At 52.6% G+C, this 15,615-nt stretch overlaps 1 protein-coding gene across 12 annotated transcripts in view; it reads left to right on the forward strand.

The window, feature by feature from the left end:
• JADE2 (jade family PHD finger 2) overlaps window positions 1–15,615 on the forward strand; it is a 47,696-nt gene that overhangs the window by 16,917 nt on the left and 15,164 nt on the right. For 10 of the 12 annotated variants that reach the window (XM_082378928.1, XM_082378923.1, XM_082378925.1 and 7 more), the window contains 5 exons: window positions 6,691–6,848; window positions 11,047–11,207; window positions 11,881–12,092; window positions 13,356–13,523; window positions 15,031–15,147. In XM_082378928.1, the coding sequence (XP_082235054.1) occupies window positions 6,691–6,848; window positions 11,047–11,207; window positions 11,881–12,092; window positions 13,356–13,523; window positions 15,031–15,147 (816 nt within the window). The remainder of the gene's footprint in view (window positions 1–6,690; window positions 6,849–11,046; window positions 11,208–11,880; window positions 12,093–13,355; window positions 13,524–15,030; window positions 15,148–15,615) is intronic. The other 2 variants (XM_082378930.1, XM_082378922.1) reach the window with 2 other exon arrangements.

Here is a 15,615-nt window from a genome sequence, read left to right on the forward strand (position 1 = left end):
CAAGCCCTCCGCCTAGCATAGGTGGGAAGGGCAGTTTGAGAAGAGACCCGGAGGCCGTCCTGTGGTTTGGAGGCTGCTGTTTGAAGCTGTATCTTCCTCAGGCCTGGGGCAGAGAGGCAGATGGAGGGCCAGGCCGAGAAGTAAGGGTTTCTCCTAGGCAGGCTGTCTTGAGGTAGAAAGCTGAAAGCTGTGTTTTCAGGAAGTCAGAGTCCCCAGAAGTCAGCCAGTGGGCAGGGACATAGGTCTTTAGGACCCTAGAGCTAGTGATTAAACTCAGCAGACACTTGAGAGCACCTACTAGGCCCAGCCTACTGCTAGGGGCACAGAAAATGCAGGCCCTATCCCTGGGGAGCTTGTCCTCTGACTGTTAGCAGGATGCAGGTGCTATACAGGAAAGTGTCCGTTATGAGAGGTGCAGCCGCTTTGCCACTAAGGAGCTCTGTGACCTTGGGCAAGTAATAGTTTCTCTCTGAGCCTCAGGGTCATCATCTATAGAGCCCTGCCCTGCAGTTACTGTTCTGTAGATGTGACTGTCCTGTCCTGAGGCCTGTGGAGCCTGGGGGTGGGGGAAATCCCAGACGTGAGTGGAAGTGAAGCTTGCCTCCCTGGGATGGAAGCCTGGATGGTCCCAGAACAGGGTGGGCAGGAGCTGGCCTCCTTTTTAGGCCCCGGTGACAAACTGTATATACCCCTAGATGAGAGAATGGGGCTTCTCTGCCTGTCCACAGGGGCCCTTCACCAGTGCTCAGCCTTTCACCTCTGGGACAGGGCCCAGGAGAAAGAGGTGACCCTGTGAACAGCCTCTGCCACCAGTGGAGTGTCTTCCTGACCCAGGGTCTGTGAAAGTTCCTCTATAAGGATGGCCTTCCCTAGGAAAGGCAGCGAGTGGAGAGTGAGAATGCAGTATATCTGCTTGACCCATTGCTTTTGAAAATGGACCCCTTCCTCCCTGGGTGAAGGCAAGGGTGACCAGATTGTGCTGGGGTGCAAAGCCACAGGATAAATAAGGTGCATTCTTGGAGGAGCCAGAGGTGTTACCCAAATGTTTGAAATAACATATTTTATATTAAAACAATGATGGCGTATGTTGTAGCAAAATGCTCCCAAACTTGAGAGGTAAAACAGGAGGCTCCAAAAAAAAAAAAAGTTTTTTGCTTGCCCCTGTGGTTTTGAGCGGTGTTTCTAGCCAGCAGTTCCTCTGCTACCCTGGGAAGCAGGCAGGCAGTGAGGGGGGAGCCCTTACGCTGGGCTAAGCGCCTGCTCTCTGAGCCTCCCACTGCCTTCCTCTGGGGTGGGGGGCAGAATCCACTTCTCGTATAGTTGGAAACATTGCTGCTCCCGCCAACTGGAAAGGCCTCCCGGCCTCTGGGACTTGTCTTGCAAAAGAAATGTGTGTAATAAATTCTCTTTAAGAGCAGGAAGTGCTGTTATCCTTGTGAAAGAGAAAGAGATGTTGAGTGTGTGTGTGTGTGTGTGTGTGTGTGTGTGTGTGTGTAAATGTCTGACCAAATTAGCCTAGTGGTAGCTTGAATGGGACTGGGAGGCTATTTCCAGAGCCCTTCTCTGGTGTTTTAGGCCTAATTTTAAGTATCTAAGTACGCTCTTGGCTGAGATAGTCTTTATCAGTTTCCAGCCCAAGAAAGAGATTTTTTTTAAAAGAAGAAATAGCTGACTGGTTTGCAGGCAGCATTACATTGGTTACAGGACAGTGCAGACCTTAGACAAGTGGTTTAACCTCTCTGAGTCTTGGCCTCCACATCTGTAAAGTGGGAGTAATATGAATTAGGTGAGATTGTATATATATAGCGTTTAGCACAGCACCTGGCATACTATAACAGGGCAATCACTTTTCACTATTAGCTGTTCTTTCTAATGAGATGAGGTGCTCAGAAAAAAACTGATTTCAAATGAGGTGCCGGTAATAATTTTACTTGGCTCTTTCAGGACAGACTGTCAAACATCCTTGGGGAGATTAGAGAGAGGGGGCACTCCTAGCTTTGCATTGGGACTTTTGATGTGGACAGAGTCAAGGAGAGGCAGTCCTGGCCAAAGCCATTTTCATTGGCTTTGGGACAGTGACCAAGACCAGTTCCTGAGTTCCACCTGGAAGAATCCTTTGGGCCAGCCCTCTGTCTCCACTCTCCCTGCTAGGAGGACAGGACAGGAAGTTTCAGAGTTTAGTCATACTTCAGACCAATCCTGGGGTTCATTCATTTACTCACTCACTTGTTCCACAAGCATTTCTTGAGTACCTGCTATGTGCCAGGCACTGTGCCACAAACAGGCACAATGATAAGCACGACACATGCAGTCTCTGCCTCTCTCAGCTTGATTATTAGAGGAGACGGACATTAAACAAATAATTACACAAATAATCATATTCTGTAATTATGATAGGTGTTGGAGCTTTTCCTTAAGTGACTGAACTTCCCCTTGTGCCTCTTGGTCTGAAATACACTATGATATAATACTTCACCCTTCAGAAAAGGAAACAGAAACTAAGGTCCCAGGATGAAATGTTCAAATAACATTCATAAATCTTGTGATCATATACAGAAACTCTTAGCATAGCAGAGTGAAAGTTGCCTGTTGTCATTGTCTTTATTTGCTTTTGGACATCATGTCAGACTCCAGATATGACATGCTTTCTGGCATAGCCTGTTTTTGGTTCTTCTGGGGAAATAGATACAGAAAGCTCAATAGACTTTTCAATGCCTGTGGTCTTCAGTCTTGGGAAAAGGAACTAGAGGGCAAGCCACGTGCAGTTTCCCCACGTCTGGGCAGAGCAGGGTCTTCAGCTCCCTTCAGAGCTGCATTGGCACCTCTGGCACTCACATTGGTTACTAGATTAGAGTTTTAGACCTTTAAACATTCTTCATACTGTTTGAAGAAGCTACAATTAACATCTCCCAAGCAGCTCAGCAGAACTTGGTTGCTAGGCAGCAGACCTTTAAAGACAATTTGTCAATTTCTGCCAAAAGAGAAAAATAGTAAACATTCACATTCTTAGAAAATTGCTTGTTTTCCAGCTTCCAACTTCCTTGCCATGGCAAGGCCTCCAGTTCATCAGTGTCCATTTTATTCCTTATTTAGTTTTCATAAATAATTCAGAGGCATTTTAGGAGAATAATCGAGCCTTTTTTTAAGCCTAACCTTTGGCAGTTCAAAACAGAAAGATGTTTGGGTTGCCGTATTTGTGGACAGGTTTTACATGAATGTACAGGGGTTCCTTTGGAAGGTACAGAGTACCGAGCTGTAGCCTTGGGCAGCTACCCAGAAAGGTGGTAGCAGATCCATGGGAGGCTCTTGAGTCATTCAGCCTTAGTTAGCACCTAGCATGTGTCAGGCCCTGCGTGCACTGCTGCAGCAAGAGACGAGGAGATTCCAGTACAGGGGCTGTGGAAGTTCAGAGGAGCCCAGAACTCAGCCTGGCATCAGGGAAGGCTTCCCAGAGCAGATGTGGGCTGGACTAATACCCTAAGCGTGAAACAGGCTGCCTCCACTTTGGCAGGGAGAAGAGTGTCCCAGCAGGGTCCTCTCATGTGCCAAGGGTGAAAGGTACTTGGGAGGGAGACTACCCGTGCATCCTTGTGGCCATGGGGCCTGGTAGACTCTGCAGCTCAGCCTGAGGGCAGTGGGAAGACAGTAGAAAGCCACTGGGGAACTTGGAACTTGCGAAGGTCACTGTCTGATTTGCATATTCCAGCCCTTGGGGAAACCACTTGATTCGGCTTAGGGTTAACTCAAGGGCATTGGCAATGAGCAGGTGGCCAAGAGGGGCTGGGGTTGTGCAGGGGTGCTGAATGGCTCCGGTGTTGTCTATCTGGGTTCCTTTGCCACTTCCAACATGAAGGACCTTGTGTAGGTTATTAAACTAACCTGAGTCCCGGGTTTCTCAACTGTAAAATAGGGATGATGGTAGCACCCACCTCACAGAGTTGGTATAGGGACTAATAATTCAAGAACAGCCATTAGACTGGCGCTGGGCACACAGTGCTCGTTAAGTGTTGACTGGTACCATTAAGATAGTGCTGCCCTTCCTGTGCTTCCATCAGTCCTCTGCCCAAAGGGGCCACTGGTGTCCAGTCTGCCCCCTGCTGCCTGAGTGACCGCAGATGAAACTTGCAACTCTCTTGGGACTGGACTCTTTTTTTTTTCCTCTCTCTCTCTCTCTCTCTCTCCTGAATCTCCCTGACTGAATTGAGCACGGGATCCCTTCCAGCTCTGAGTTCTCAATGCCAAGCCTGTTCCTAGGTCAGGGCCATGTCTCCGCCCGCTGGTGTGGCTTGGCACTGTGTCTGTGCCTTACAGACTAGGGCTGCCTCTTGCTCCATTCAGTCCACGTGCTTGGGTTATTTCAGCTCTGGGTATATCCATGATGTGTATCACCTGTTCATGGGGGTTCAAAAAGCATTGCCAAGGAGCCAGCTGGGGGCCCTGAAGGGCCCTTTTATTCATTCATTCATTTAATCATCCACTCAGTCACTATTTATTGAGCACCTACTATGTGCCAGTCACCCTGCCAGGCATTGAGAATGTTGCAGAGAATAGGACAGGTGTGGCAGGAGAGATGACAAGAAGCAAGCAACACGCATACACCAGTTAATTTTCAGGAGTATAAGTACTGAGACGTGAGGCAGAATGATGGGCTGGAAAGTGGCTCTGTCGGGTGGTTGGCGGCCCTGAGTCAGGATGATCAGGGTGATCCCTCAGAGGTGACATTTAAACTGCAGCCCAGGATCAGGGAACAGCAAGAGGTTTCAAACTCACCTGTGCCTTTTTGGAGGGGCACACAGTGACACTTGGCTCTTGAACGGTTGATTTCTGGTGCAAGCTGACAGGCTTTCACTGTTGGGCGGTTCCTTTTGGCATCAGAGCAACAGGGCGTTAGATGTCGTACCACGTGGCTTGCCAGGGTTGGGAGAACTTTGAGACAGTCACCAGTCCACTGTGGGTTCAGTTTACCCCCACCAGGTCCTATACTGGGCCCCAGAGGGAAATAACCCAGCCAGCAAAGGGAGGTGCCGAAGGATACCACAGAAGCACCCAGTACCTGAGTTTGTGTTCTTCTATCAGCCGTCTTGCTACTTGCTAGTAAGATATGCAAATTATCAGGGCTGTGAAATCTTTGCACATTTCATCTTCTGTTTAATTAGCATTTAATCGTAATCTCATTTTAATTTTTTCACACTGGCACCCTAATTAAATGTTAGGGTGTTAGTCTTAACAATTAAATTATATTGGCAAATAGAGTCTTCAAGAAACTTGACCTTTTGCAAGCCAGGGCCCTCTCTAGCTAGATGCAGACATTAATTAGTTTTCTGCAAGATGCTGCCTTGAGCCCCCTTGGTGCCCCCATTTCAGTTGTTGCCTTGTGGTTACAGCCCTAGGTTCAAGAGAGACACACAGCCAGCGGGTGGGGCCTCCTGCAGGCAGAGATTACCACTGAATGGCTTGTCACGAGCCTCTGGAAGGCCAGTGGATGCTGATTCTTCCAGGGAGGGAAGTGGGCTTGGAGCTGGGTCTGAGGCCTGGAGGACTCCTTGAAGTGGTTTCTCTTCTCTCCACAATGTGAACTCTCCTTTAACTTGTGATTCTCATGTGATGATCACTGGGAAAGTTGGTACCAAAGCAAGTCACATAGTGTCCAGTGCTGCCACCAGGTCCTACAGCAGCCCTTTGTGGAGGACCCAGTGAGGCCGAGCAGCCAGGGCAGGTGAGGCACTGCCAGTGCCACTGAGACTTGCCTTGGAGGTTGCTCTGGGGTGGGGGCAACAGACAGAATGTGGGAAGAGCTGTTTCCCCCCGAGTGAGCAGGTGCTCAAAAGAAAACCAAAGCACGAGGGTGCGTCCACTCATGGCCTAGCCCTGAGGGAATTTGGATGGGCGTGATTGAGAAGGAATTCAACACGATCCTCCTACCCCATCACAAGCAGAGAATGGTACTTCAGAGCTCCCACCGAGCAGGGCTCATGGTATCCTTGTTCTTTTTTTTTTTTTTTTTTAATTTTTATTGGAGTAGAGCTGATTTACAATGTTATGTCAGTTTCAGGTGCACAGCAAAGTGAACCAGTTATACATATACATATATCCACTCTTCTTTAGGTTTTTTTTCCATAGATGCCATCACGGTATCCTTGTTCTTGAGAGACCACGGAGATCCTGACCCATGAGAGGCTGTTCTCTGGGCTGCCCCAAACCCTGGGCTCTCCCTCAGCTATCTGCATGAGGCCCTGGCACGTAGTTGCCTGGACTCTTTGACGCTTGTGACTGTGGTAGCAACAGCAAACATGACTTTGAATCTTCAGCAGAAATTTCTGAACAGTCACTTCACGGCAGTATTGCATTCACAGAAGCCTTTCTGCCATCTGATTTTTCCTCACTGTTTTTGCTTTTCTCGGCAAGTCTTTCCTCTTCTCTCTGAGGTCCACTACCGTCCATCACCAGATTCTGTCCTTGAGCAGGTCAGAGCACATAAATTCAGTCCAACACATTTATTGAAGATCTTCTGTGTGCAAAGCACTGTGCTGGGTTCAGAGAAGATGCATTCTTGTACTTATTGCTTTTGTGCCGTCTTCTTATTTTTGAGTGAGTGGGCTTTCTGCATTTGCCTTTTCCTGCCCTGGCCTGTGAAGCAGATCACACTGAGGCAATCTGAAGCCATTCTCTCTCCACCTTCGCTCCCCACAGGTTTTCCGGACAGACTTGATCACAGCCATGAAGATTCCAGACTCATACCAGCTCAGCCCGGATGACTACTATATCCTGGCAGACCCATGGCGACAGGAATGGGAGAAAGGTGTGCAGGTGCCCGCCGGGGCAGAGGCCATTCCAGAGCCCGTGGTGAGGTGAGCCGGGAAGCCCAGGCCAGGGGGGCCATAGGCGGGGGATGAAGGGGAGGCTAGGACCAGTCAAGGGATTCCTTTCTAGTGTGTCTCTATTCTTAGATTCTTTTGCCCTAAAAAAAACATTGCAGTGTTCCAGAAATACTGTAGCTTACCTCTGAGGCCAAGGGTTTGAGCTTGGGCTCAGCTCCGGAGCCAGACAGCCTGGGTTCAAATTGCCAGTCATATTCAGTGCGACCTTGGGCCAGAAATGTAACCTCCCTGGGTGTCAGTTTCCTTGTGTGTAAAATGGGAGCGATAACAATAGCACCTGCCCCATGCAGTGGTCGAGATGATGTAGAGAAACGATGCATGGAAGGTCCTGGACACAGGACCTGGCACACACGAGCACTCAGTGAAAACTGGCCGTGGATTAGCTTGATGTCGATCCAAACTGGGTCCCACCAGAGGATCTTCTCAGGGAAATCTCCAGGCTTTTAACTAGTCCTTAAGATAGGGATAAGCCATGCTCTTGACTTCTTAAACCTTTTTAAGGAGTTCTTAGCAGGACAGAATGCAGTGCCTGGCACACACATCAGATGTTCACGAAGCAGTTGCTCTGACCAGACTTTGAGGAGGCCCTCCTGCCAGGGCTAGGTCAGGGTTGGGTCAGGGATGAGTCCTCTTTGGGCTTTGGTGCCTTATGCTCTTGTAGGTCAGGGAGACTCCTGGTGCTCTTGTCAGGAGGTGGCCTTGTGGCCGTAAGCCTTGCATCCAGTGACAGAGTTCAGCCAAGTGCTTCTTTCTGCACCCCGGGAAACCCTCCAAGTCATGTCTTGGGATACAGGGGCCTACTGTCCTGGCCTCCTCTGCCCACCAGCTTGCCTGGGCTGGGCAGCTTGTGTTATTGGCAGTTCATTCCCGGCCTTGGCAGCCCTGTGGCTCTCACTTAGGCCCATTTTGACCAGGCCTGGGGCAAAGACCTCAGCTGTCACCTCCCTTGACGTTGGCACTGTTGCTTCCTGGCAGCCACACCTATGACTGGCTCACAGACACCCAGTGCCTGCCTGATGCCAGGCCTGTGCTGGGCATGGGATTACAGAGGCGAAGCAGACTCTAAGCCTCACTCGGTGCTCAGCGAGGATTGGGTGTTGGGCAGTGCTCAGCCTCCTGGGCTCCCAAGGGCTGAATGCCTACCAGCTCTTGTCTTCAGCCCTCTGAGAATCAAGGAAGCTCCAGGCCTCTCTGGACGGGAGTGTATGTGGGATTTAGAGAAAGAATTTATTCTACACATCCTCTGCCCAGGGCCAAAAAAACATGGGTCAGCCTCCTAGCCAGTTTCGCATCCTCACCTCTGCAGACTGAAGAACTGTTACTGACCTCTTTGAACCTCTTTCCTTCTCTGTAAAATGGGTCTAAAAACAGTACATGCCTGATACTGTGGTGGTGAGGATTAAATGAGAATTCACATGCCAAGGGCCCAGGATAATGAGGCAGAGGGGTGGGCCACCAGCTGGGCAGAGAGGAGTGAGCCCTGATTAGGCTCAGCCCAGCAGTCTGTCCTCTGTCCTTGATGTCAATGTCAGGTGGTTCCAGAAACATCCGCCGGCCTGGGTAATTACTTGCAGATGCCTCCACACCAGTAGCTTGGCTTCAGTTGGTGTTTTATCTGTTGACATCAAGACGAGAGCATGTGTTCAGACAGCTCTGGCTCTACTAGGTACATTCCCCACATACACATGGCTGCTCTAGGCTGACAGGGGCCAGGCACTCCTGGACTATCCATGCTCTTTGGAGAGGATAGACTGGAGGGGGAGAGATGCTCTCGTGGAGATACCTCTGTGCCCCATCTTTCCCTGTCTCCCTCCAGCCTGGTCCCTGCATCTTCTGGGGTGCCTTCCGCCACACAGCCCTCATCTGGAAGCTAGCACGGCAGCCACCGTGCTCAGAATTGTTATAGGAACCCTGTTCCTGAGAACATGCTATGCCGAGCCTGTTACTCTCATCTTCTCATTTAATTATCATGTTGGCCCTCTAAAGGGCATATTGCTGTCCCCATTCTGTAGATGAGGAAGTTGGGAAATTCTGGGGAATTCCCTGCCTGACCGCCGCCAGGGCCTTGTGGGCTGGGCCGGGAAAACACAGGCCACGGGAACAAGCCCTGGGTTGCCCCTGTGTGGCCCAAAGAGAGTCTTATGCCCTGATCACCCTGGCTTGCTGACTCTGCCCTCCCCTGCTGCTACCCTGGCTCCGTCCATCCCTCTCTCCTAGCCCAGTCCTCCCTGGCCCTTGAGCAGGTCTGCCCACCTCATGGTCTGAAACTTCTCTGGATAATGAGAACCTCTCACTCTCAGATCGTGAATTGAGGGAGGGCCTACACTGCTCCCTCGGTGTGGCCAAAAGACGCAGCTCAGGGCAAAACCAACCTCTGGTGTCTGTCTGGTCTCCTGGAGTAGAGAGCCCTCCCCTTCTCAGGATCCCAGCCCAGCCATCCACCTCCTCCCAGCTGACCTCAGTCTTACTGGCTGCAGCTGAGACTGAGGCCTTGGCCTAGGGTAAGGTCTGTCCACCCTTGATAGGAGTGTTTCCTCCATAGTCAGAGCCAGAAGAGGCCAAACAGATGAAGATGAGAGCCCCAGGAAGTACAGGAAATGCCTTTTTTGTTGTGAGCCCTTTAACCTCAGCTTCCCAGAGAAAGGAATGTGATCTTGGCCCCAAGAGGTCTGGCCAGGTGGCAGCTGACTGAGCACACAAGTGTGGGTAGTTATGCCAGTAGGTGGTGGGCATTCGGGCAAGAGTTATCCAAAACCCCAGCTAAGCATATGCTGGGGACACAAACAAGGCAGGGTCATGGCAAAATTATGGTGTTTTTCAAAGAATATGTTAATTTAAATAAAAGCCTCATGAGGAAAGGCAGAATTTTGTAGGACCAAGAGTACTAATATTCCTTCTATTTGGAATGATCTGGGGGTCAGGGGGCATCACATCATTATCTTTGCCTAAGACCTTCCTTTATCTGGGCATCTTGTGTGGGAAAAGGTGGTGCCAGGCCCTTTCCCTTTCTCCTTGGCTCCCTCAGTCTCCTCTGGGCCTCCCTCCTGCCTGGAGGCCATTCTGCCTCCCTGTCTCCTTCATCCTTCCTGCCCCCCTTGCTGACACCGGGGCATTTCCTGGCGCCCAGGAGCCCTCCCCACAGCTGAGCCACGTCTGTGCATCCAGAGCCCTGCCTTCTCCTCCCCAGTCGGCGCTGAGTCACAGCCCCTGGCAGCCCTGCCTTCGACCCCAGGAGGCCTCTCGGGCAAGTAAGGGGCCTCTCAGCCCTGGCAGGGCTGGCCAGACGGAGGCCAGGCTCCGCAGCAGTAACCATGGCAACTGGTAGGGGGTGGGAAGAGCCGGCATTCTGAACTGGCATCAGGACCTGAGGGGCAGCACACAGCTGATCCAGGAGAGGAAGCTGTGCTCTCCCAAAAGGCAAAACACCCTCATATACCATTTCAGAAGAAGCGAAATGTATATCTTAAAATACACACTCACACACATACAGTGCTTACTACATGCCAGGCACAGTTCTAAGAGCTCTACATGTATTCATCCATTTAATCCTCATGCCAACTGTAGACGGTAGGTGCTGTTATCATTAGCCCATTTTCTGGGGCACAGAGAAGCTAAGTGGCTTACCCAGAGTCACCCATTAAGTGGTGGAGCTGGGCTTGGAGACCTCACCCTGCAGTCAGGGCACTTCCAAGCTGCCTCAGAGGCACAGCCATGGCCTGAGGGTGGGCTGACCTGGAGTGTGACCCTGAGACTGTAGCAGGTGCATCCTCTTCACCCCAGAGGAGCCCTGGCCTCAGTGCCCCTGAGGCTATTGGTGGAGGAGGGGCCAGAGCTTTTGAGGGCCTGGGAACAATCCCTGGCCTCTCCCCAGCTTTGAGGGGTATGCTGAAGGACCTGGAGGCCAGCTGGTTCTATCCTCCTGGTCCCAGAGTGGCTGGCACTGGGCATTGCCCAGGACAGCACTTGGAATGCCTCCTACAGCCTCTGCAGGGTGGGCAGGTGGGAGGAGGGAATGGAAGGAGGTGGGCCCTGCTCGGCATCGAAGTCTCACTCCTCACTTGCCCACTAGCTCCTCAGCCATGCTGGCCAACTTACTAAAGGCCCCCAGACGCAGCAAGAGTAGCAGGCTGAGGGCACCCTCCCCTCACACCTTCTCTTGATTTCCTAGGATTCTTCCACCATTGGAAGGCCCCCCTACCCAGGTGTCCCCTAGCGGCTCCGAACTTGGTGAGGGCTCCCAGCCTGATTGGCCAGGGGGCAGCCGCTATGACCTGGACGAGATTGACGCCTACTGGCTGGAACTCATCAACTCGGAGCTCAAGGAGATGGGTAGGTGACCCGCCAGCTGAGAATGGGGTGGGGGCAGGCCAAGGAGGGTTTTCTTCTGAACCCCAACATCCTCACCCTCAGAAGGGCAGTGGCCATCACTGGTCTTTGGCACTTCACAGGTCTGGGGGGAGAGTCCCTGCTGCATTACTGATTAGTGTGCTTCAATTTCTGTAGCTCTCAGATGGAGGCAATAATAGCATGTCATTTATACGGTTTGGGGGAATATTGTAGTAAGTGTGACTGTTGCATGAAGATTGAGTGAGCCCTGGGAGTCTAGGATTACAAATGGGGCCAGGGTCAGTTGGTATGGGCCTTCTGGCTGGAGCCTACCACGTCCCAAGAAGGGCCAGCTCTGCCATATTCAGCCACCTTCCCAGGTCCCCCCATACACATAGCTCAAGCAGTGGGTTCCCCACGGAGCCAGCTGCATCCCAGAGACACTTCCATGGTATCTGTGTGTACACAAGCATGTGTGTGGTCACAAGCAGGGTCTGAAGTCACAACACCACACCAGGCCCCGGGGGCCTTTGAGGTTGCGTGGTCCAGCCCAGTCAGTTTTTGGACCATGGAGCTGGGGTCCTGAGATAGTGCAACCAGTGAATGGGTGGAAACCCTCCTGTACATCTGCCCTGAGAGGCCAGGCTCCTGACACCCTGCCCTGCTGTCCTCACAGAGAGGCCAGAGCTGGATGAGCTGACGCTCGAGCGCGTGCTGGAGGAGCTGGAGACTCTGTGCCACCAGAACATGGCGCGGGCCATCGAGACGCAGGAGGGGCTGGGCATCGAGTATGATGAGGATGTCGTCTGTGACGTGTGCCGCTCTCCCGAGGGTGAAGATGGCAACGAGATGGTCTTCTGCGACAAGTGCAACGTCTGCGTGCACCAGGTAGGCAGCCCCCATCGCCGTCACCATGCTGTGCGGGCAGGCCCCTGCCTGACCCGGTCACCCTGGCTGTAGGGGTGCAGCAGCACTGTGGGCACGGGCCCCTAAGAAGGAGGGCGAGGGGGTGGAAGGGAATGGCGTGAGTGCCCGTGGTGCCAGGGATACCCAGGGCCCCTCGGCTCAGCCCCCTCAGCCAGATTTGAGTAACGCCCATTGGATGGTCTTTCTGTCCTTTCCTGCCGGCGTCCCTCAGATTCCCCCCACTGAACACCCTACCCGCTCCTCCTCTGCTCCTCACCATCCTGAACTTACAACGAGGCAGCACGGTGTAGTGACTGAGGGCAGAGCCTGGAGCCAGGCCACCTGGTTTCAAACCATGGCTCTGCCCTTTGCAAGCTATTTGATTTTGGGTAAGTTTCTTAATCTCTCTGAGCCTCTGTTTCCTCAAGTGTAAATAAAAGTAAGTTGTTGTGAGGATTAAGTTCTTTGCTATGAGTCATTTGGTTAGAACGGTATGGTAAGAGTTGTTCGTGTTTGTTAACATTATTGGTATTACAAACCAGGTGCCGCCTGACTAGGCTCCCCTCTTGATCTTGGGCCCCAAGGCTCTAGGTCTGGGGCATCTCTGGGCCTTGTTTGTAGAAGATGTAGAAGACCTGACTGGAACCCAGTGGACCCACTCTGGCCCTGACTTTGAGGCCCTCCCTTACCCACTTCTGCTGGAATAGCACCCGGGGAGCTTAAAAGGGCTTCACCTGGCTGGCAGGTTGGTAGGCAGTGCACCACCCTCCTCATTCATCTACGTCCCTTATACCCAGCAGCTCTTAGGTCCATAAGCCCTAGGCATTACCAGAAGGGTGCCCAATCACAGATACCTGTGAAAAAAGATGAAAGCTCTGGGCCTTGTCCTCAGGCAGCATACATACCCAAATTTGTATTCAATGTAAGGGAGTTCATGGATGCCCCTGAAATCCATCACTGATTAGGAACCTCTGCTGAAGTGACTGTCCTCCCAGCAGAGGGCAGAGCTGAGCCCTTTCACAGAAGACTGTGAGATGGTGAAATTTCAGCGCACAACCCACGCAAAGAGAATCCCTGGAGCCCTTGCATTATAGTCCCTTAGGAGATCTCTTTGGCAGAGATGAGTAGCAGTGTCACTCTGCAGCTCCTAGCTTGGGCTGGGGCTAGGACTATTTGTAGCCGAATGCTGACCAGACGCGGATTGGCCAATGCCTCTGACCTGTGACCACCCTGCTGTCTCCCCAGGCATGCTACGGGATCCTCAAGGTGCCCACGGGCAGCTGGTTGTGCCGGACGTGTGCCCTGGGTGTCCAGCCGAAGTGCCTGCTCTGCCCCAAGCGAGGAGGAGCCTTGAAGCCCACTAGAAGTGGGACCAAGTGGGTGCACGTCAGCTGCGCTCTGTGGATTCCTGAGGTGGGCAGATGTGGGGCTGGGGCGGCCCTGGGGCACAGCCATGGGGAAGTGGGTCTGAACAGAACTCAGAACCCCGACGGCAGAGCACTAGGAAAAGAAGGTGATGGGCCACGTTAAATGGCGGATCTCAGGTGTCGAGCCTGGGAAGAGCTCAGGCAGCAGCCCACAGGGAACTTCACCCATGGACCTAGGCAGAACTTGGGTGGCTGTTTCCATGGGAAAATGGGATTATGAGCCACTGGGAGATCCAGGTGGTAGGTGTGAGAGCTGGACAGAAGTCAGGCAGCCGACTCTAGGGGAAAGTAGGTTGTGGGTCTACCCAAATCTAGGCGGTGGTCCCAACCAAAGTCAAGTGCTTTTTTTAAAACGAAAATAAGCCAAATGACCTAAAAGGAAATCAGGTGGGGAGCCTGATTAAAATCGGAGAGTAGGGCTGTGGCTGGAATGGGGGGAGGTGGGCCCAGGTCTGAGTCTAGGCTGGGGGGCGGGAACCATGGACGATGGGCTGGGCCCACAGTGAGTTAGCAGAGGCCCTGGGCTCCTGTCTTATTTGAAATGTGAAATGCTGACATTCACTGGCGTTTCAGCCCTCTCCCTGCTGTGTGCCCTGACCCAGAATGAGGCCCCACTCCAATGCTGCCTGTGCCCGGAAGCAAGCCAGGTGGCCCTGTCAGCAGGTGGCCCCTCCCCTTCCTGGGCTCGCAGTCTGAAAGTCCTTGCTGGGACCCACATCACAGGTTTCTGTGATCATAGTGGTTATGTCAGCAATAGTCACTTGCTGCCACATCAGCATCTTGAAGTCTGGGACTACCTCTGAGTATACCCGGTCTGGGCACAGCAGGGACACAGAGGATCAACAAGGACCTACCATGGGGGCTCTTTGGTTCAGGATCTCTGGACAGGGGCCCTTTTTCCCTCCTTAGGCATGGGCAGTAGGAAGGCAAATGTACCCTGCCTCTGGGGCTGAGGAGTGGGCTGTGCCCAGGAGACGGGCATGATTATAGCCCTGTCTCCATAGGAGGGGCTAAACAAAGGCATATCCCCCTTGGCCAGGAAAGCCCTGGAGGTCCCCAGGAAGAGATCCTACCGTGGGGACCTATAGTCACCACCCAGAAAAATAAGTAAAATAAATTCAAGTTCTAATAAGGACTCTGAAGATGCTATTAACAAAGGCCTGAGGTACAGAAGAGAGGGGGACCTTGCATGTATTCATCTGCACATGGAAGCATCTCTGTCTTGAGACTCACATAGTCACAGGCACACATACACTCAGTCAGTTACACACACGGAAGCGCACTCTCCCAGTCACGGTTTAAGCCTGGCCGCTATAGAGCACACACTAACACTCACTCCATGGTCAACTTGGGAAGCCAGGAAGGACTTGGGACTCTCCCACTGCCGTGTCTGCTCACCGCCTGGTTTCAGCAGACGGGTCCCCCATTTAGGTGATCCCTGGAGTCAGGCTGGGGATGAGAGGCCTGATGCAGCTCCCTGTGTCCTGCCCCAGGTCAGCATCGGGTGCCCCGAGAAGATGGAGCCCATCACCAAGATCTCGCATATCCCAGCCAGCCGCTGGGCTCTGTCCTGCAGCCTCTGCAAGGAGTGCACGGGCACCTGCATCCAGGTACACAGCCCCTTCACCCCGCTGCTGCCCGGGAGCCCATGTAGGAGCCAGCTACACAGAGGGGTGTGTCTGGGACACCCTGTAAAACAGGCCACTGCCAGCACCCTCCACCTGCCCCATGGTGCTACAGACAGAAGCACTGATGCGCCTCGGACAGGGACCAGAGTCGGCACCCCACCTGCCAGGCACTCCTCCATCCCTAGTTCCACTAGGCACGGGGCACAGGCCTGGGGAGCCAGGCTCACCACCCCGTTACAGTACTGAGGGGGCTTTCCCCACGAGCAAGGGTCTGTGGGCTGAATAAATACGTTGACCTCTCTTCTGATGTCAAGCTTGACATGTGAGAGGGCTAAGAATCAAACTTTTCCTCCAACTAAGCTAACAGGGTCTCCCTACACAGGGCAGGGCTGTGTTAGTTTGTTGACAGTAACGGTTCCCAAATTCTAGGGCTCATCAGTATTACCCAGA

This window comes from Balaenoptera borealis (assembly GCF_965194805.1).
Source record: "Balaenoptera borealis genome assembly, chromosome: 2".
NCBI lineage: Eukaryota > Metazoa > Chordata > Mammalia > Artiodactyla > Balaenopteridae > Balaenoptera > Balaenoptera borealis.